The following is a 23,369-nucleotide window of genomic DNA, read 5'->3' as shown; positions in this document are numbered from 1 at the left end:
CTCATCAGCGTGTTCAGTTCATCTACATTAGCCGCGCCGCTGTCTTCTAGGAGCGTGTTGACCATAGTCTTGGGAGGGCACCCAGGGTTCATCCTCCCGTGCTTGGGCTCCCATATGATGACTAGGCTGGCAGGTAGCTCGTGGTGGTGTAGACAGTGCCCCGCTAGCTGCAGTCTTCTTGCCTCAATTTTAGTGGTGAGCATCGGTAGGTTGTTATAGAGCTCGACGTTCATCATGTGCTGTTGCCAACTCACGTCAAGAGCCATCCGGAGCATTTGTGTATAGCAACCATCTAGAGACTTTTGCATAGTCTTGGTGAGTGTCCACGTCTCGCATCCGTACGTGAGAATGGACTCTGTAACTGCTATGAAGATCCTCTTTTTAAGCCCTCTGGTCAGATTTGACTTCCAGATTTCCTTCATGTTGTTCATAGCCCTCCACGCCAGCACCTTCCGTATCTTTATGTCCTTCTCCGAACTTATCATTCTTGACCCGAGGTACTTGTAGTTAAAGGCTTTCTTAATGGTATCATTCTCTATGGTCTTTAGAGTACCTTCGTCGCAGTTAAAGGCCATGTACTCTGTCTTTTTAGCGTTTAGGTGAGGTCCAACTTCATTGCATTCTATTTCCAAGGAGGATGAGAGGTGTATAAGATAGTAAGAAGCACAAGTAATGAGGACAGTCAGTGCCTTTTCCCCAGGGTGGCAATGGCTAATACCAGAGGACCTCCTTTTAAGGTAAGTGGAGGAAAATTTAGGGGGTATATATCAGAGGTAGGTGTTTTTACACAGGGAGTGGTAAGTGCCAGGAATGCACTGCTGGGTGTGGCGGCAGAGGCTGATTCACTGGGGGCATTTAAAAGACTCTTAGATAGGCGTATGGATGAAAGTGAAAATAGAGGGCTATGGTCTATGCAGGAGGGAAGGTTAGATCGATTGTTGAGTCAGTTAAAAGGTCAGCACGACATCATGGGCTGAAGTGCCCAACACTGCTCTACTGGTCAACATTATGTTTTATGTTCTACTATTCCTATTGTGAAGGCAATATCCTTAAGCTTTCTTTTGCTATCTTTGTGTATTTAGTATAAATAGTGACCCCAGCGATCAGACACACAATAATTATGACAACTGCTGAAAGATTCTCAACTTGAAACAGCAACTTTATTTCCCTCTTTTTAGATGCTGTATGTCTTGCAGAGTATTTCCAGTACTTTCAGGTTTTTCTTGAGTAGTGACTTACATCATAGAAAAGAAACAATGCTTTTATTGTGGACAATACATTATCTGTATACAGCAAATTAAGCAGCCTAAACATTAGCTGTTGTTACTGATTCCACACCTTTAAAAACCACACGAATTTACTCAAAAATGACAATGGGTTTTGGAAATGAAGAAAATAAGACAAAGAGAATTCTTCAATACTTTGATAACTTTCTCATCCCCATTCTAAATTTACATGAATTGGCAGAATTTCTTGTGCTGTTTTGGTGAAATAGCTGTGCTCACACATCCTGGTGTATAACCAACTGTCAGTTTATAGCCAGGACTATAAAAAATAAACAGTGGGTAAATTTACACAGGAATTCTTCCAATTGTTGTAACTTTGGGATGAGGGATGAGCAAATGCTGGAAAAATATCAAAAGTGTTTATTTTCCTCAAATCCAACCCATTCTCTATGATTTAATCTACAACCAAATAAAGGGTTTTGATCATCAGTCTCTTTAGTAGCAAGCTGTCTGTTTAATGTGGCTTTGAAAGCACTATGCAGCTGCAGAAATTTTCTTTGTTCTTTTTGCATACATAATAAAAATAGTTATCCCTGCAACCAAACCCACAATACCTATGACAACTGCAGCAATCCAGGCTTTTGGTGATACATAATTATCATTCAGGTCAACCAAGGGCTCGACCAAAAGCACAAAGAAAGTTACCCTGGCAATGTTTGACAGTTCTGACGCATGATTGCTTTTGTCATATGCACGCACAGCAAAATAAACAGTTGCACCATTTTGCAAACTTGGTTTCTCAGGAAAAAATACTGTTTCCTTGGAGCCGTATGGTTGTGGATGCATGTCGGTCAAATTAATTAATGGAGCTTTGGGGAAATCGTCCCTTAGCTGTAGCAGATTATCACTCATTCTCAGCTCGTAGCGAGATGCTAAAAAAGGAAATCAAAAAACTGGATGTAAATGTTTGTCTTTGTGTACAATTGGAAAAGGCGTACAATTTCCTTAGTATTATGAAAAACAGCCAAAGCCACAAGGGTAAAGAAGAAATTTGGCATATCCTTATGACCCTTACTAATTTTTAATCAATGCACCATAGAAATAATTCCACCTTGAAGAATAAAGGCTTGATATTATTCCTGGGTGTCTGTGAGATGAAGCATCTTGGCCTGAAACATTGATATTCCATAGATGCTGCCTGACCTGTTGAGTTCTTCAGCATTTTTTCTGTGTGTTACTTTGGTATGGTAATCGCTTTGCACATGACTGCAAGAAACTTCAGAAACTTGTAGAAGACACAACTCAGCACATCATGGAAACCAATCTCCCCTCCATGGACTCTGTCTATACTTCTCTCTGTCATAAGGTGTGCATTGGGTGCGGACCCAAATGCAAGACACAGACACTGACGTACAAGGAACAGAACTAGGTTTATCGAGATACCAAGGTGAGTAAGGAAGAAATGACACTGGACATTGACATAGGCCCTGGACGAGACTAGGATTCAGGGCCTGGGCTAGGGCTTGGACTAGAAACACGGGAACTAGGAACAAGAAGCCTGGACAAGGAACATGGAACTCCGGAACCAGAGCCTGGACAAGGACCCGGAACCTGGGTCTTGTTTGGGACTCAGAACCTGGGTTTTGACTCAGAAATGGAACCCGGGTCTAGGCTAGGACTCAAGACTAGGATCTTGGCAAGGAGAGGACATGGCTACAGGACAGGTCAAGGTACCCCAGCACCGGGCTGGGCGAGGAACTCCTGGGCTGGGCAAGGCACTGAAACTAGATGAGGACACGAAGCTCAGATTTGGACCGGGCTGGAACACGGTGCCTGGACGGTCTTGGAACACAGGAATGCAGAGCCTTGAACTTGAACTGGACACTTAGAGCCTTGGACGTGGACTGGACGAGGTACTCCAGGGCAGGACGTAGCTCTTGGACTAGGTTTGGCTCGGCTCTTGGGTACGGGGCCAGGACCCTTTCTAGGACGCAGGGCATGGATGACTGCTGAGGACACTTGCCGAGGTAAACTGCCGAGGATACTTGGACTGGATGAGGGGCTCCTGGACAGGAACACAGCGGCTGATACTTGGAACACAGAACACAGAGCCGGGACCCCTCCTTGGGAACAGGACCTAGGGCCGGGACTCTTCTTTGATACGGACACTAAACACGGGGACACAAAGAGACAGTTCCAAACTCAACGATAGATAGTTCCTTATCTTGGTGTGGCAAGGCTCCAGTCTCACTCTGGCAGTTGAACTTAACGGGGATGCAGGCAAGGCTTCAGAAGGAAAGGGAAGGGAACAGTCCAGCAGGGAATCCTTGGTTTGAGAGGTATTTATGTGCCAGCCCGAAACGAGAATCAGGTGCCTCAATTAAGGCACCCAGTGGAACAAAGGAAAACAGGAAAACCTGGAATAAGGAATCGACGGACCGGACTGTGAACTGGAATGTGGACTTCACAGACCGGACCATGACACTCTCTGCCTCAGTAAAGCAGCCAGCATAAACAAAGACCGCACCCACCCTTGATATTCGCTCATCTCACTCACCCATCATGCAAAAGATCATGGTTTTATCTTGTTCTACCTCAAAGCACTGTGTAATGACTTTAATCTGTGTGAGTAGCACGTAGGACAAACTTTTCACTGTATCTTGCGACATGAGACAACAATAAATAGAGAACAATAAATCAGGACCAGTTTTTTAAAGGTGAATAAATACTCTCTTATTGTTTACATGAACAACACTCAAAATTGGATTTTCACTTCAAATTTATAGGATTATTCTAATATGTGTGGTTGAATTAGATGGTCTGTAGGATGCGTGTGAGTATCTGACAAATGTGTTTTAAGTATGGCAGGAGGTGTTTGTGACTGTGTAAGAGGCTTGGTGCTATTTGCCATCAGAATTTATTAACTGTGGTATAAAGGATAGAGCATTGATTTCCTAGTAGGTTAGAGACAATTAAAGGTTCCAGCTTCAAAACTAGCAAAACATTGACTGAAGATCAACACTGTGACACAGCTAAAAGATCTGCTACAGCCATTCAGGTTCAATTATGAGCAGCAGTGCTCTCTGAGGAGTTTGCACGTTGTCTCTGCAACATTTCCTCTTGGTGCTCATTTTCTTCCAAATTCCAAAGATCTGCAAGTTGGGGATGATTATTTAGTACCATAAAATGCTCCTAGTTTGTAGATGACTGGCAAAATCTGGGGAGTGGTGTGCTCGGGTGGGGGAGTTGATGGGAATGTGGTAAGAGTAAAATAGGATTAGTGTAAACTAGTGCTTGAAGGTCAGTGTAAACATTGTGGGTCAAAAAGCTTATTTCTTCATTGTATGACTATAGCTTCTTTAATTTACTTCACAACAGATACTTTCCTTTAAAGTATCTTAAGCCAAGCAACAATTACCTGAACCTTGATCATAGTCACCTCCTGGTGCTGTCCATTCCAGCTTAATTTCATCTTTAACTATTGTTGCTCGAAGGTCTGTGATTTTACATGGTGGAAAATCAACAGGAGGGGGATCTGAGGGAAGTGAAGTTGTTCCTCCTGCTTGAACCCTGTTGAAGTCTCCTGATGTGGTATTAACATGTGTTTCATTAGCCTGAGGCTGTTGTGGAATTGCCTCAATATTTCCTAAATGGAAAGAAAAGAAAACATACCACTTCAATCCTAACAGTGCATGCTTAACGACCTCCTCTTCATTAAAAATGACAAGGCAATTCCTGCCCAAACTGCAGCTGATTGAGCAATTGCCACTTAATCAAATCTGGTGACCATGCTATTGTATGTATTTGCAATTTTACTGATTTCTCCATCATTGCCGTATGATGGAGAAATGATGCTTCCAAATAGCTGGTAGTTTATATATCTTTTTTAAAAAGTCTCCCTATGAATAGTTGTACATGTATTATGAATCTTAAGCTGGCTGGCACTTTCTCATATTGTATAATAACAAATCTGGATAGACAGATTGATGAGAAGTCAGAAAAGATGTCTTCTTCCAATTTCTGCCGGGATCAATAAAGTATGACTATGACTATGACTATTCTGCAAAAGGAGTCCACATGGTAGTCTAAGAATAGAAGGGTTAAAAGCATTTTGCATTAGAGTAAAGGAGATGGCAGATTTAGTAATCCCATACTCACAGAATCTGATTATATTCATAGAAACATAGAAACATAGAAACATAGAAAATAGGTGCAGGAGTAGGCCATTCGGCCCTTCGAGCCTGCACCGCCACTCATTATGATCATGGCTGATCATCCAACTCAGAACCCCGCCCCAGCCTTCCCTCCATACCCCCTGACCCCCGTAGCCACAAGGGCCATTTCTAACTCCCTCTTAAATATAGCCAATGAACTGGCCTCAACTGTTTCCTGTGGCAAAGAATTCCACAGATTCACCACTCTCTGTGTGAAGAAGTTTTTCCTAATCTCGGTCCTAAAAGGCTTCCCCTTTATCCTCAAACTCTGGCCCCTCGTTCTGGACTTCCCCAACATCGGGAACAATCTTCCTGCATCTAGCCTGTCCAATCCCTTTATTATATGTTTCAATCAGATCCCCCCTCAATCTTCTAAATTCCAACGAGTACAAGCACAGTTCATCCAGTCTTTCTTCATATGAAAGTCCTGCCATCCCAGGAATCAATCTGGTGAACCTTCTTTGTACTCCCTCTATGGCAAGGATGTCTTTCCTCAGATTAGGGGACCAAAACTGCACACAATACTCCAGGTGTGGTCTCACCAAGGCCTTGTACAACTGCAGTAGTACCTCCCTGCTTCTGTACTCGAATCCTCTCGCTATAAATGCCAGCATACCATTCGCCTTTTTCACCACCTGCTGTACCTGCATGCCCACTTTCAATGACTGGTGTATAATGACACCCAGGTCTCGTTGCACCTCCCCTTTTCCTAATCGGCCACCATTCAGATAATAATCTGTTTTCCTATTTTTGCCACCAAAGTGGATAACTTCACATTTATCCACATTAAATTGCATCTGCCATGAATTTGCCCACTCACTCAACCTATTCAAGTCACCCTGCATCCTCTTAGCATCCTCCTCACAGCTAACACTGCCACCCAGCTTCGTGTCATCCGCAAACTTGGAGATGCTGCATTTAATTCCCTCATCCAAGTCATTAATATATATTGTAAACAACTGAGGTCCCAGCACTGAGCCTTGTGGTACCCCACTAGTCACCGCCTGCCATTCTGAAAAGGTCCCGTTTATTCCCACTCTTTGCTTCCTGTCTGCTAACCAACTCTCCACCCACACCAATACCTTACCCCCAATACCATGTGCTTTAAGTTTGCACACTAATCTCCTTTGTGGGACCTTGTCAAAAGCCTTCTGAAAATCCAAATATACCACATCCACTGGTTCTCCCCTATCCACTCTACTAGTTACATCCTCAAAAAATTCTATGAGATTCGTCAGACATGATTTTCCTTTCACAAATCCATGCTGACTTTGTCCGATCATTTCACCGCTTTCTAAATGTGCTGTTATCACATCCTTGATAACTGACTCCAGCAGTTTCCCCACCACCAACGTAAGGCTAACCGGTCTATAATTCCCCGGTTTCTCTCTCCCTCCTTTTTTAAAAAGTGGAGTTACATTAGCCACCCTCCAATCCTCAGGAACTAGTCCAGAATCTAACGAGTTTTGAAAAATTATCACTAATGCATCCACTATTTCTTGGGCTACTTCCTTAAGCACCCTGGGATGCAGACCATCTGGCCCTGGGGATTTATCTGCCTTCAATCCCTTCAATTTACCTAACACCACTTCCCTACTAACATGTATTTTGCTCAGTTCCTCCATCTCACTGGACCCTCTGTCCCCTACTATTTCTGGAAGATTATTTATGTCCTCCTTAGTGAAGACAGAACCAAAGTAATTATTCAATTGGTCTGCCATGTCCTTGCTCCCCATAATCAATTCACCTGTTTCTGTCTGCAGGGGACCTACATTTGTCTTTACCAGTCTTTTCCTTCTGTATCTTTTCTATTTAATGAAACCTTAAGAAAACAACTTGAGTCCCTTTAGGAACTAAGTGAAGTAAGTTTTATCATCCTAGTATGCACAGTCCAAATTATAAGTTTATGCCCTCCTTGGGAGAGTCGTAGACTTATACACCATAAAAAAACCAGGGAAGATATTTGTCAGTCGTTGCAGCAACAAACAAGTTTTGGAATATCAATATCAATGGGATCAAATATTGAGAGAAGAATACATTGTCTATTGATACCCAAACTCTGATTAGCCCTAGTAACGAAATATAAATTTCTACTCCTTCTGTTTTATTATTCCTTCTATGAGAAGAAATTTCCACTCAGTTCAGTTTAGACAATATATTAAATGAAACAATTGTCATTACAGACACAGAACAGCTTCATATTTATATCAGTATGTGCATCAGGACAATCCTAGCCCTGGGTCCCTAACCCCTACACACATGCAAATACTATTATTTTCCTAGAAATTTATATACATTGTAAGGATTGAATTAATATAGCTAATGTACTACTCAAAGTTTCACTGTGAAATTAGCAATTTTGACTTGTCGTTGCCAAATATTTATTACCATTTTCTGTATATCCTGGTATTGGCATGAGCAGTCCCTCCTTTTTTATTGTTATCCTTGTAGTACCTGCAGTTCCTTGTACACGCACTTTAACACTGTATCTTCCAGTTCCATTAAAGCTAAAGAAATACTTAGAATAAATCCCATCGTTCCTGACAATATCGGCACCTGAAGGCAAGGAAAAGTACATGGTTTCTGGTTGAGAAGAGTAAAGAATTGCAATATTGGACTAACATTGGGGCTATTTCGATAAGTGTAACCTATTTCGATACCCTCACTAAATTCAATTCACAGTATTGCGGGTGTACACTCATTTCCAGAACTGTGGTGATTCAAAAAGGCAACTCAACACCACCTTCTCAAGACCAATTAGGAATGGGCCTTTAAATGCTGGCTCAGCCTTTGATGCCAACATCCCTTAAGAAAAGACTTGGCAGCCCACGTAAAAGGTACCCCATTCATTCTGCCTTCTACTGATGCATAAAAACAGAAGCTTAACACAAGAGCAAATCCAACTCCTTACATTTAGAGTATGTTCACAGATAACTGCTAAAAAGACTGCTGGAGGAACCCAGGGAGTTCAACAGCAGCTTCATGATGCTTGATGTTATTAAACAAAATAATTTTGGTTGATTTGGGGAGCAGATTCAAGGGGTCACATGAATTACTCTTGGTCCTTTTTCTTATAGTTACATTTCATCAAATGTTGAAAAGACCAGAGTATGGTGATAGTCAAGGTTGTGACTTTGCTGTGACTAAATCATTTGCATTTCCTCTGTCATCTAGGCACTTCATGTATTGGAGAATATCGCAGGACATAGATGCATGTCGATAGTGATTTCAAGATAAATGAGTCACATCTACCAAAACTTGGTTTGTAAAATTTTAAAACTTTGGTACATTTGCACATATAGTTAATGCGCAGGAGGAATGTGGCAAAACTCAGCAAGGCACAGTAGCATCATGGTTAGCACAATGCTTTACAGTACTTGTGAACCGGGTTCAATTCCTTCTAGGCCAGGTCTTCACGTGCTGCTGCTAGAGTCCCTGTTTCCCATTCCCTCACCACCACTCCTCAATCCTGTCTCTCTCAGGTCCCACTGTCATCTCCTGGGTCCTCGGAGACTCCATCTTCCTTTCACCCCACCATCCCTGAACATTCTAAACCTCCCTTCTCCTCAGACACCTTCTCCTCAACCACCTTCACCTCCGGTCCCAGCCCTCATCCATGCCGGGTTTTCACCGTCCCCTCCGACCTTCCCCTCTCTGAGACAAAACGTTTTGTCCTCAGTAAGGGCCTCACTTTTGTCCCCCTGCGCCCACACCTCAGTGAGCTCCGTGCCTGCCAGGACGCTGAGCTCTTCTTCACCACCTCTGTTTCCCAGCCTATTTCTTTGGCAAAGATTCCCCGCCTCGCACTAATGTCCCCTTCTCCCATCTCCAACCTCCCTCCTCTTCCTGGACAGCCCACCCTGGTCTTCTGCCTGCTCTGGATCTTTTCATTGCCAACTGCTGACAGGACATTAATTGTCTAGACTTTAACACTCTTCTGTCCTACTCCAACCTCACTCCCTCCGAACACTTTGCTCTCCATAATAATCCTAACGTCACCATCAAACCGGCATATAAAGAGGGTGCTGTAGTAGTCTGGCAGATTGACCTCTACATTGCTGAGGCCCAGCGGCAACTCTCAGACACCTCCTCTTACTTATACCTCAAACAGGACCCCACTAAGGAAGACCAGGCCATTGCCTCCCGCACCATCACCAACTTTATTGACTCTGGGGATCTCCCATCCACTGCCACCAACCTCTAGTTCCTGCACCCTGCACCTCCTTTTTCTACCTCCTACCCAAAATCCACAAACCTGCTTCTCCAGCTAGACCCATTGTTTCAGCTTGTTTCTACCCCACTGAACACATATCTTCATACCTCACCTCTGTTTTATCCCCTCTGGGTCAGTCCCTTCCTACCTATAACTGTGACACCTCACACACTCTTGATCTTTTCAAGGATTTCAGGTTCCCTGGCCCCCATTATCTTATTTTCATTCTGGACATCCACCCCTTATGCAGCTTCATCCCCCACCAGGATGGCCTCAAAATTCTCTGTTTCTTTCTGGACACCAGCAGACCCAACCAGTTCCCCTCCACCACCACTCTCCTCCGTCTAGCGGAAATTGTCCTCACTCTAAATAATTTCTTCTTTGGGTCTTCCGACTTCCTTCAAACAAAAGGGGTAGCCATGGGCACTCACATGGGTCCCAGCTATGCCTTCCTGCCTGTCAGCCACGTGGAACAGTCTATGTTCCAAGCCTACACTGGTGACCGTCCTGCACTTTTCCTATCCTATATCTATGACTGCATTGGTGCTGCTTCCCGCACCCGTGCTGAACTCATTGATTTCATTTACTTTGCCTCCAACTTCCACCCGGCCCTCAAATTCACCTGGTCCATTTCTGACACTTCCCTTCTCTTTCTTGATCTCACTGTCTGTGGAGACAGCTTATCCACTGATGTCTATTATAAAGCAACGGACTCTCGCAGCTACCTGGACTATACCTTGTCCCACCCTGCTACCTGTAAATACACCATTCCCTTCTCCCAAATCTTCCATCTCAGCCGCATCTGCTCAGGGTGAGGTTTTTCATTCTAGAATGAAGGAGATGTCCTCCTTTCTCAAAGAAAGGGGCTTCCCTTCCTCCACCATCAACACTGCCCTCAACCGCATCTCTTCCACTTCACACACAACTGCCCTTACTCCATCCTCCTGCCACGCTACCAGGGATAGGGCTCCTCTCGTCCTCACCTACCACCCCACCAGCCTCCGCATCTGGAACATAATTCTCTGAAACTTCCGCCACCTCGAACCGGTTTCCACCAGCAATCACATCTTTCCCTCCCCACCACTTTCTGCCTTCCGCAGGGATCGCTCCCTATGCGACTCCCTTGTCCATTCGTCCCTCCCCACTGATCTCCCTCCTGGCACTTTTCCTTGCAAGTGGAAGAAGTGCTTCACCTGCCCCTGCACCTCCTCCCTCACTACCATTCAGGGCTCCAAACAGTCCTTCCAGGTGAGGCAACCCTTCACCTGTGAGTATGTTTGGGTCATATTCTGTGTTCGGTGCTCCAGGTGTGGTCTCTTGTATAACAGTAAGTCCTGATGCAGATTGGGAGACTGCTTCACCGAACTTCTACGCTCCATCCGCTAGAACAAGCGGGATCTCCCAGTGGCCACCCATTTTAATTCCACTTCCTATTCCCATTCTGATACGTCCAGCCATGGCCTCCTCCACTCGCGACAAGGCCACAGTTAGGTTGGAGGAACAACACCTTATAGAAAACATAGAAACATAGAAAATAGGTGCAGGAGTAGGCCATTCGGCTCTTCGAGCCTGCACCGCCATTCAGTATGATCATGGCTGATCATCCAACTCAGAACCCTGTACCAGCCTTCCCTCCATACCCTCTGATCCCTTTAGCCACAAGGGCCATATCTAACTTGCTCTTAAATATAGCCAATGGACTGGCCTCAACTGCTTCCTGTGGCAGAGAATTCCACAGATTCACTACTCTCTGTGTGAAGAAGTTTTTCCTCATCTCGGTCCTAAAAGGCTTCCCCTTTATCCTCAAACTGTGACCCCTCGTTCTGGACTTCCCTAACATTGGGAACAATCTTCCTGCATCTAGCCTGTCCAATCCCTTTAGGATTTTATACATTTCAATCAGATCCCCCCTCAATCTTCTAAACTCCAACGAGTATAAGCCTAGTTCATCCAATCTTTCATCATATGAAAGTCCTGCCATCCCAGGAATCAATCTGGTGAACCTTCTTTGTACTCCCTCTATGGCAAGGATGTCTTTCCTCAGATTAGGGGACCAAAACTGCACACAATACTCCAGGTGTGGTCTCATTAAGGCCTTGTACAACTGCAGTAGTACCTCCCTGCTCCTGTACTCGAATCCTCTTGCTATAAATGCTAGCATACCATTCGCCTTTTTCACCGCCTGCTGTACCTGCATGCCCACTTTCAATGACTGGTGTATAATGACACCCAGGTCTCGTTGCACCTCCCCTTTTCCTAATCGGCCACTATTCAGATAATAACCTGTTTTCCTGTTTTTGCTACCAAAGTGGATAACTTCACATTTATCCACATTAAATTGCATTTGCCATGAATTTGCCCACTCACTTAACCTATCCAAGTCACCCTGCATCCTCTTAGCATCCTCCTCACAGCTAACACTGCCGCCCAGCTTCGTGTCATCCGCAAACTTGAAGATGCTGCATTTAATTCCCTCATCCAAGTCATGAATATATATTGTAAACAACTGGAGTCCCAGGACTGAGCCTTGCGGTACCCCACTAGTCACTGCCTGCCATTCTGAAAAGGTTCCGTTTATTCCCACTTTTTGCTTCCTATCTGCTAACCAATTCTCTATCCACATCAATACCTCGCCCCCAATACCATGTGCTTTAAGTTTGCACACTAATCTCCTGTGTGGGACCTTGTCAAAAGCCTTTTGAAAATTCAAATATACCACATCCACTGGTTCTCCCCTATCCACTCTACTAGTTACATCCTCAAAAAATTCTATGAGATTTGTCAGACATGATTTTCCTTTCACAAATCCATGTTGACTTTGTCCGATGATTTCACCGCTTTCCAAGCCTTCAACTGATGGCATGAACATTGATTTCTCAAACTTACGGTAATGCCTCCACCCCCTCATCCTTCACCATTTCCCATCCCCTTGTCCCTCTCTCATTTTATCTGCATGCTCACCCATCGCCTCCCTCTGGTGCTCCTCCCACCCGCTTCTTCCATCTTCCATGGCCTTCTGTCTCTTTCACCCATCAACTTCCTAACTCTTTGCCTCCCCCTCCAAGTTTCACCTATCACCTGGTGTTTCTTTCTCCCCTCCCCCCCATCTTTCAAATCTATTCCTCAGCTTTTTTTCTCCAGTCCTGCTGAAGGGTTTCAACTGTACTTTTTCCCACAGATCTGCCTGGCCTGCTGTGTTCAGTGGAAAAAGCCTGCTTGTATTTACACCATCTATGCACCTCATAATTTTTGTATACCTCTCCCCTCATTCTCCTTTGCTCTAGGAAATAATGTCCATAAGGCCATAAGGTACAGGAGCAGAAGTAGGCCATTCGGTCCATCAAGTCTGCCCGACATTTAATCATGGGCTGATCCAATTCTTTCGGTCATCCCCACTCCCCTGCTTTCACCCCATACCCTTTGATTCTCTGGCTAATCAAGAACCTATCTATCTCTGCCTTAATTATACCCAATGACTTGGCTTCCATAGCCACTTGTGGCAACAAATTACACAAATTTACCACCTATGACTAAAGTAATTTCTCCGCATCTCAGTTCTAAAAGGTCGTCCTTCAATCCTGAAGCCATGCCTTCTTGTCCTAGAATCCCCTATCATGGGAAATAACTTTGCCATATCTAATCTGTTTAGGCCTTTTAACATTCAGAATGTTTCTATGAGATCCCCCCTCATTCTCCTGAACTCCAGGGAATACAGCCCAAGAACTGTCAGACTTTACTCATACGGTAACCCTTTTATTCCTGGATCATTCTTGTGAATCTTCTCTGAACCCACTCCAATGTCAGTATATCCTTTCTAAAATACGGAGCTCAAAACTGCACACAATACTCCAAGTGTGGTCTCACGAGTGCCTTATAGAGCCTCAACATCACACCCCTGCTCTTATATTCTATACCTCTAGAAATGAATGCCAACATTGCATTCGCCTTCTTCACAAACGACTCAACCTGGAGGTTAACCTTTAGGGTATCTTGCACGTGTTGGTGCGTGGCCAAGTGGTTAAGGCATCGGTCTAGTGATCTGAAGGTCACTAGTTCGTGCCTCAGCTGAGGCAGCATATTGTGTCCTTGAGCAAGGCACTGCAATGACACCGGTGCCAAGCTGTATCAGCCCTAGTGCTCTTCCTTTGGACAAGTGGAGAGGGGAGACTTGCACCATGGGCAACTGCCGGGTCTTCCATACAACCTAGCCCAAAGCCCTAGCTCACGAGAATAATTGATGCCTATATATATATATATCTTGCACCAGGACTCCCAAATCCCTTTGCATCTCTGCATTTTGAATTCTCTCCCCATCTAAATAATAGTCTGCACATTTATTTCTTTCACCAAAGTGCATGACCACGCACTTTCCAACATTGCATTTCATTTGCCACTTCTTTGCCAATTCCCCTAAACTACTTAAGGGTTTTTGTTTCCTCAACTCTGCTCACTCCTCCACCTATCTTTAGATCATCGGCAAATTTAGCCACAAATCCATTAATACCATCGTCCAAATCATTGACATACATCGTAAAAAGCAGTGGTCCCAACACCAACCCCAGTGGAACTCCACTGGTAACTGGCAGCCAGCCAGAATAGAATCCCTTTATTCCCACTCTGTTTTCTGCCAACCAGCCAATGCACCACCCACACTAGTAAATTCCCTGCAATTCCATGGGCTCTTTTCTTGCTAAACAGCCTCATGTGCAGCACCTTGTCAAAGGCCTTCTGAAATTCCAAGTACACCACCTGTCTACGCTGCTTGTAATTTCCTCAAAGAATTGCAGTAGGTTTGTCAAGCAGGATTTTCCTTTCAAGAAACCATTCTGGCTTTAGCCTATTCTAATCAACCTTTGCCTGTAACTCAGGTTGTCAAGTCCTGGCAAAATCCTTGTAAATTTTTCCAGTACTCTCTCAATATTATTGATATATTCCCTGTAGACAGGTGACCAGAAATACACACAATACTCCAAATTAGGCCTCACCAATGTCTTGTACAACTCCAACATTACATTCTAACTCCTGCCTCAATACTTTGATTTATGAAGATCAATGTGCCCAATCCTATCCACTTGTGTTACCACTTTCAAACAATTATAGATCTGTATTCTGTGTACCCAGGTATGTCTGCTCAAAGTGCAACACCTTATACTTGTCAGCATTAAAGTCCATCTGCCAATTTTCAGTCAATTTTTCCAGCTGGTCCACTTCCTGCTGCAAATTTTGATAACCTTGCTCACTTTCCACTACATCCCCAATCTTGGTGTCATCTGTAAGTTTGCTAATCCAGTTTACCATTGAGGAGGTGACTTATTCTCAGTAAAATAATGAACAGAAATTTCTGAATGTCAGCTTCTGCTCGAATGCACAATAACCTTTGTTGTTTATTGTTCTCCATTGATATTTGTAAGATGGAGGGAATTGCTGAGGACAAGGTTGTAGATGTGGTGTACATGGACTTTAACAAGACTTTTGACAAGCTCCTGTATGGTAGGTTGGTGTGGAAGGTCAGATCATCTCGAATCCAATGTGAACCAGTCAAGTGGATGCAAATCACACTTGCCGGTGATAATAAACCTGATTCTGATTCTGAAATTGGCTCGGTGAAAGGAGACAGATTGGGTTAATGGAGGGTTGTTAATCCGATTAGAGGTCTGTGACCAGTGCTGTTCCGCAGGGACTGGTACTGGGCCACAGTTGTTTATCATCTTTATTAATAACTTAAATGGTAGTGTTGTTAACATGCAGGTGACACAAAAGTTGGTGATTCAGTGGACAGTGAAGACGATTATACAATTTTAAAAGTGGATCCAGAACAACTTGGGAAACTTGCCAGAGAATGGCAAATGTAATTTAAGATGGACAAGTATAAGGAACTGCATTTTGGTAAGTAAAATCAGGGGAAAACTTACACAATCAATGGCAAAGCCCTGAAAAGTGCTGTATAACAGAGGGACCTAAGGATACAGGTACCAAGTGCTTTGTAAGCGGGGAAGCAGGAAGACAGAGTGGCAAAGAAAGAATTTTACATGCTTGCCTTCATTGATCATGGCACTGAATATGAGTTGGAACGGTATGTTGTAGCCGTACATGACAGTGGTGAAACTGCATGGAAAATGTCAAATAAATTTATTATCAATGTATGTATATGTCACCAAAAACTATCTTGAGATTAATTTTATAGAACAAAGAACCATACAGCACAAAACAGGCCCTTTGGCCCACAGCGTTGTGTCGATCCAATTAAATTAATAATGAAATAGGCAACCTAACTTATCCCCTTTGCCTACACAATGGCCATATCCTTCCACTTTCCTCACATTTATGTACCAATGTAAACATCTCTTAAAAGTCCCAAATGCATCTACCTTTACCACCACTTTAGGCAGTGCATCTCAGGCCCGTCATATCTCCTTTGAAATTATCCCTTGTCCTGTGGAGGCGTGTCTTATTCTGGTTGTTGAAAATCATTTCCATTGTGATTGGTTAGTTCAGAAACTGCTGCTGCTTCTCCCATTTGATAGCTGCCCAGTGTCCAGTTTCAAATATCCTGGGTATATAAAATAGCACATTGAAGGGACTTGCTATCTTCTTCCTTTGTTTAGGGCAAGACCACTCTGAAAGTGTTCTCTGCATGCACTTTTAACTGTATGTTTGTTAAGTATTCTGCTTGGTTGTGTCTGTAACTTGAGGAACAAGAATGTTCGGTCAAATTTTTACTGTTTGTAAATAAATGATTAACATACCTATTCGAAGTCAATGCATTTCCTGTCTCACTTGCCAGACCAACAAACCTGATTCAACATTATACCCTCTTGCACCTTAAATCCATGCCCTCTGGTATTGTATATTTCAACTCTGGGAAAAAGATACTGTCTATCTACTCCTCTCATGGTTTTACTAATCTCTATCAGATCTCCACTCAGCCTCTGCGGCTGCAGGGAAACCAATCCGAGTTTCTCCAACCTGTCGTTATAGCATATGCCCTCTAATCCAGGCAGCATCCTGGTATAATACATCTGCACACCCTCTGTAGCCTTGACATCCTCCCTATATCTGCAACTGATCTAGATCACACTGTTTTCTTTGCTAGTCTTCTACGCTTTTCACAGCACCACCCATCTTTATATCAAACTTACTAACCCACCCATCTACATTTTCATTCAGTTCATTTATACACATCTCAAACAGTGCAGATCCCTGCAGAACGCCACTTATCACAGGCCTCCAGCTAGAATATGTTCCTTCGACTACTACTCTCTGTCTTTTACAGGCAAGTCAGTTACAAATCCAAATGGCCAATTTACCATGGATCCTGTGCATCTTAATTTTCTGGATGAGCATCCCATAGGGATCTTGACAAGCAAATTACTAAAATCCATGTAAACAACATCCACAGCCCTACTTTCATCAATCACCTTTATCACCTCATCAAAAACTCAATCAGGTTAGTATGACACAAATTGCCGTGTCCAAAGCCATGCTTACTGTCCCTAGGCCACCATTCCCTAAATGCTCATAAATCCTATCCCTAATAATTCTCTCTAGTAAATCCCTACCACAGATGTGAGACTTATTGGGCTGTAGTTTCCAGGATTATCCCTAGATTCCTTCTTGAATAATGGTACAACGTTAGCTACTCGCTAGTCCTCTGCGACCTTGCCTGTGACTAGAGAAGACTTGAGCATATTGGTCAAGGCCCAGGTGGTCTCAAAAGCCATTGACACAGAAAAGATTTAGAGGGGTATAGGCCTAATGTGGGGAAATAGGACTTGCTCAAGTAGTCTACTTGTTTGGTATGGATGAATTGAGCTGAAGGGCTTATTTCCATGCTCTATAATTATGACTCTATCACATCATTAACAAAAATGTGGGGGCTCTATGGAGGTTATAAGGTAAATGTGCAATGCTGAGTACACCACCCCTCTTCCCCATATCATGACATCCCCAAAACAAGGAATAGAAATTAGTCTCATTGACCTGGGACAGAAATCTTGCAGCAATTTTTTTTTTCTTATTCTGTTTAGATCTGACACAATACTTACCTCAGTGCAAATGATGAGCTTCACCTGAGCGGAAACCCTTTCACTGAAATTACACCATTTCTTGACAAAGCTGAAAACTTCCAAAGCATGTGAGGACATCAGTCTAGCCTTAACTTGATTGTTTGGCAGGCCCATGGGCAAGTTCTGGCCTCAGGAGACGAATTTACTGATTTGGCAATCAACATGTTAAGATCATTAAACCCAACTCATGTCATAAGTGCCTGCATTACGATCTTTCATATACTTTGGAAAGGAATCTACATTTTGATCTATCTGTTTTTTTATGTCCAATTGAACCGCACTTTCCTATTTACAGGGAGAATAAATGTATCCTACCTAAGCCATCATCAGAAAGCACATGTTCGATCGGAGGCCCGCTGGGACGTTCAATAATAGCTGTCACGTTTGCATATAGGATTGGTAGAAATCCATGACTGACTTCCACATTAATAATTATTGGACTGGTGGAATCCTTTCTGTTGATGTACCCCTTAACTATGATTGGTGGAACTGCTGAATCTGCTGCTCGGGATGTTACTGTGATTGTTATAACCTGTTTGCCTCCAGGATTCAGGATGCTGTAGATCCATGTTCCAATCTGCAAAGAAAAGGTCAAAGTTATACTTACACATAAGGGCTTCCTCCATAAACTTGATCTACTCTACCTTCTGTTAAAATGTATTTAATGTTTTACTTATTTAGAGGTACAGCATAGTAACATGCCCATCTGGCCCGTGACCCTGCACCACCAATTACGTCTGTGAAATGTGGGAGGAAACCAGAGCACCTGGATGAAACCCACACTGTCATGGTGGGAATGTATAAACTCCTTTCAATTTCTTGTCTATTGCAACTGAACTGATCTCATCGGTATTTCTTCGCCAGTTTGATCGGGGCATGACTGCGCAAGTGTGTGGAGGTCAGCCAGTGAGAACGGTGAGAAGGGTTTAAAAAGGAGATAGTTTTACAGAGTGGGCATCAGAGGAGCGGGTGACGGAGTAGAGGGAGACAGAGAAGGAAGGCTTTGGCTCAACAGGGCTTAGACATTAACAGGTCAAGGCAAGGTTATCTGTGCAGAATACAGACAGAAAGTATGTGTGAGAGGCCAGTTTTCCGAGCTCAGTGTCAGATGTGGGAGGTCTTGGAGACTCCCAGCCTCCTGGACAGCCACACCTGCGTCAGGTGTATTGAGCTGCAGCTCCTTAGGGACAGCGTTAGGGAACTGGAAATGCAGCTCGATTACCTTTGTCTGGTCGGGGAGAGTGAGGAGGTGAAAGAGAGCAGCTATAGGCAGGTAGTCACACCGGGGCCTCGGGAGACAGAGAAGTGGGTAACAGTCAGGAGAGGGAAGGGCAAGAGGCAGATGCTAGAGTACCCCAGTGGCTGTCCCCCTTAACAAAAAGTACTCCTGTTTGAGTACCGTTGGGGGAGATGGCCTACCTGGGGGAAGCAACAGTGGCCCCGCCTCTGGCACAGAGTCTGGCCCTGTGGCTCAGAAGGGTAGAGAAAGGAAGAGGATGGCAGCAATGATAGGGAACCCAGGTGCCAGGGTCCGAGATGTTTCTGATCGCATCCACGATATCCTGAGTGGGAAGGAGAACAGCTAGAGGTTGTGGTACATATTGGTACCAATGACATAGGTAGGAAAAAGGGAGAAGGTCCTGAAAACACACCACAGAGAGTTAGAAAGGAAGTTAAGAAGCAGGACCTCAGAGGTAGTAATCTCGAGATTACTGCCTGTGCCACGTGACAGTGAGAAAAGGAATAAAATGAGGTGCAGGATAAATGCGTGGCTGAGAGATTGGAGCAGGGGGCAGGGATTCATATTTAATAGAACATAGAATATAGAATAGTACAGCACAGTACAGGACCTTCGGCCCACAATGTTGTGCCGACCCTCAAACCCTGCCTCCCATATAAGCCCCCACCTTAAATTCCTCTATATACCTGTCTAGTAGTCTCTTAAACTTCACTAGTGTATCTGCCTCCACCACTAACTCAGGCAGTGCATTCCATACACCAACCACTCTCTGAGTAAAAAACCTTCCTCTAATATCCCCCTTGAAATTCCCACCCCTTACATTAAAGCCATTTCCTCTTGTATTGAGCAGTGGTGCCCTGGGGAAGAGGCGCTGGCTATCCACTCTATCTATTCCTCTTATTATCTTGTACACCTCTATCATGTCTCCTCTCATCCTCCTTCTCTCCAAAGAGTAAAGCCCTAGCTCCCTTAATCTCTGATCATAATGCATACTTTCTAAACCAGGCAGCATCCTGGTAAATCTCCTCTGTACCCTTTCCAATGCTTCCACATCCTTCCTATAGTGAGGTGACCAGAACTGGGTACAGTACTCCAAGTGTGGCCTAACCAGAGTTTTATAGAGCTGCATCATTAAATTGCGACTCTTAAACTCTATCCCTCGACTTATGAAAGCTAACACTCCATAAGCTTTCTTAACTACCCTATCTACCTGTGAGGCAACTTTCAGGGATCTGTGGACATGTACCCCCAGATCCCTCTGCTCCTCCACACTACCAAGTATCCTGCCATTTACTTTGTACTCTGCCTTGAAGTTTGTCCTTCCAAAGTGTACCACCTCACACTTCTCTGGTTTGAACTCCATCTACCACTTCTCAGCCCACTCTTGCATCCTATCAATGTCTCTCTGCAATCTTTGACAATCCTCTACACTATCTACAACACCACCAACCTTTGTGTCATCTGCAAACTTGCCAACCCACCCTTCTACCCCCACATCCAGGTTGTTAATAAAAATCATGAAAAGTAGAGATCCCAGAACAGATCCTTGTGGGACACCACTAGTCACAATCCTCCAATCTGAATGTACTCCCTCCACCACCACCCTCTGCCTTCTGCAGGCAAGCTAATTCTGAATCCACCTGGCCAAACTTCCCTGGGTCCCATGCCTTCCAACTTTCTAAATAAGCCTACCGTGTGGAACCTTGTCAAATGCCTTACTAAAATCCATATAGATCATATCCACTGCATTACCCTCATCTATATGCCTGGTCACCTACTCAAAGAACTCTATCAGGCTTGTTAGACATGATCTGCCCTTCACAAAGCCATGCTGACTGTCCCTGATTCAGACCATGATTCTCTAAATGCCTATAGATTCTATCTCTAAGAATCTTTTCCAACAACTTTCCCACCACAGACGTAAGGCTCACTGGTCTATAATTACCCAGACTATCCCTACTATCATTTTGAACAAGGGGACAATATTCGCCTCCCTCCAGTCCTCCGGTACCATTCCCGTGGACAACGAGGACATAAAGATCCTAGCCAGAGGCTCAGCAATCTCTTCTCTCACCTCGTGGAGCAGCCTGGGGTATATTCCGTCAGGCCCTGGGCACTTATCTGTCTTAATGTATTTTAACAACTCCAACACCTCCTCTCCCTTAATATCAACATGCTCCAGAACATCAACCTCACTCATATTGTCCTCACCATCATCAAGTTCCCTCTCATTGGTGAATACCGAAGAGAAGTATTCATTGAGGACCTTGCTCACTTCCACAGCCTCCAGGCACATCTTCCCACCTTTATCTCTAATCGGTCCTACCTTCACTCCTGTCATCCTTTTTTTCTTCACATAATTGAAGAATGCCTTGGGGTTTTCCTTTACCCTACTCGCCAAGGCCTTCTCATGCCCCCTTCTTGCTCTTCTCAGCCCCTTCTTAAGCTCCTTTCTTGCTTCCCTATATTCCTCAATACACCCATCTGATCCTTGCTTCCTAAACCTCATGAATGCTGCCTTCTTCCACCTGACTAGATTTTCCACCTCACTTGTCACCCATGGTTCCTTCACCCTACCATTCTTTATCTTCCTCACCAGGACAAATTTATCCCTAACATCTGGATCATTGGGACTTCTTGTGGGGCAGGTGGGACCTGTATAAAAGGATGGGTTGCACTTGAATCCCAAGGGGACCAATAGCCTGGAGGGGACGTTTGCAAAGGCTATTGGGGAGAGTTTAAACCAGAATTGCTGGGGGGTGAGAACTGAACTTAAGTGACAGAGGTAGGGGCGGTTGGCTCACAAATAGAGGGAGCTTGGAGACAGTTCGAAAGGGAAGATAGGCAGGAAATAGAGACGGGACGCGCTCAGACCGATGGTTTGAGATGTGTCTATTTTAATGCGAGGAGTATTATGAATAAAGTGGATGAGCTTAGCGCGTGGATCAGCACTTGGAGCTATGATGTTGTGGCCATTAGAGAGACTTGGACGGTTCAGGGGTAGGAATGGTTACTTAGAGTGCCAGGCTTTAGATGTTTCAGAAAGGACAGGGAGGGGGGCAGAAGAGATGGTGTCATGGCTGCAGAAAAGGAGGAAGTCATGGAGGGGTCATATTCTGCATGGAGGCCAGTGACCAGTGGTGTGCCTCAGGGATCTATTCTGGGACCCCTACTCTTTGTGATTTTTATCAATGACCTGGATGAGGAAGTAGAGTGATGGGTTAGTAAATTTGCTGATGACAGAAAGGTTGGGGGCATTGTGAATAGCGTGGAGGGCTGTCAGAGGTTACAGTGGGACATTGATAGGAAGCAAAACTGGGTTGAGCAGTGGTAGATGGACTCAACCCAGATAAGTGTGAAGTGGTTCATTTTGGTAGGTCAAATATGATGGCAGAATATAGCATTAATGGTAAGACTCTTGACAGTGTGGAGGATCAGAGGGATCTTGGGGTCTGAGTCCATAGGACACTCAAAGCTGCTACGCAGGTTGACTCTATGGTTAAGAAGGCATATGGTGCATTGGCCTCCATCATTCATGGGGTTGAGTTTAGGAGCCGAAAGGTAATGTTGCGGCTGTATAGGACCCTGGTCAGACCCCACTGGGAGTACTGTGCTTAGTTCTGGTCGCCTCACTACTGGAAGGATGTGGAAATCATAGAAAGGGTGCCGAGGAGATTTACAAGGATGTTGCCTGAATTAGGGAGCATGCCTTATGAAAATAGGTTGATTGAACTTGGCCTTTTCTCCTTGGAGCAACGGAGGATGAGAGGTGACCTGATAGAGGTGTACAAGACGATTAGAGGCATTGATCGTGTGGATAGTCAGAGGCTTTTTCCCAGGGCTGAAAGGGCCAGAACGAGAGGGCACAGTTTTAGGGTGCTTGGAAGTAGCTACAGAGGAGATGTCAGGGGTAAGTTTTTTTTATGCAGGGAGTGGTGAGTGCATAGAGTGGTCTGCTTGTAGCAGCGGAGGAGGCAGAAACGATAGGGTCTCTAAGAGACTGCTGGATAGGTACAAGGAGCTTAGAAAAATAGAGGGCGATGTGTAACCCCAGGTAGTTTCTAATGTAAGGACAAGTTTGGCACAACTTTTTGGACGAAGGGCCTGTATTATGCTGTAAGTTTTCTATGTTTCTTTGTTTCTATCTTAGACGCTAAATGGGCAGCATGGTAACGTAGTGGTTAACACAACGCTTTACAGTACCAGTGAACCAGTTTCAATTCCTGGGGCTGTCTGTAAGGGGTTTGTTTGTTCTCCCCGTGACCAAGTGGGTTACCTCCAGCTGCTCTGGTCCCCTCCAAATATCCAAAGACCATACCATACCGGTTGGTAGCTAATTGGTCATTGTAAATTGTCCCGTGCTTAAGCCAGGGTCAAACCTGGGTTTTCTGGGCAATGTGGCTCGAAGGG

At 44.3% G+C, this 23,369-nt stretch overlaps 1 protein-coding gene across 1 annotated transcript in view; it reads right to left on the bottom strand.

The window, feature by feature from the left end:
• Nucleotides 1–1,695: 1,695 nt before the first annotated feature.
• LOC140206260 (calcium-activated chloride channel regulator 1-like) overlaps nucleotides 1,696–23,369 on the bottom strand; it is a 56,656-nt gene continuing 34,982 nt past the window's right edge. The window contains exons 11-14 of the mRNA XM_072274587.1: nucleotides 18,035–18,296; nucleotides 7,829–7,996; nucleotides 4,645–4,872; nucleotides 1,696–2,158 (exon numbers count right to left, since the gene is read on the bottom strand). Coding sequence (XP_072130688.1) covers nucleotides 1,761–2,158; nucleotides 4,645–4,872; nucleotides 7,829–7,996; nucleotides 18,035–18,296 — 1,056 coding nt within the window. The 3' untranslated portion in view covers nucleotides 1,696–1,760. The remainder of the gene's footprint in view (nucleotides 2,159–4,644; nucleotides 4,873–7,828; nucleotides 7,997–18,034; nucleotides 18,297–23,369) is intronic.

The sequence above is a fragment of the Mobula birostris genome, chromosome 12, assembly GCF_030028105.1.
Source record: "Mobula birostris isolate sMobBir1 chromosome 12, sMobBir1.hap1, whole genome shotgun sequence".
Lineage (NCBI taxonomy): Eukaryota > Metazoa > Chordata > Chondrichthyes > Myliobatiformes > Myliobatidae > Mobula > Mobula birostris.
This window is presented reverse-complemented; position numbering and strand designations above follow the sequence as displayed.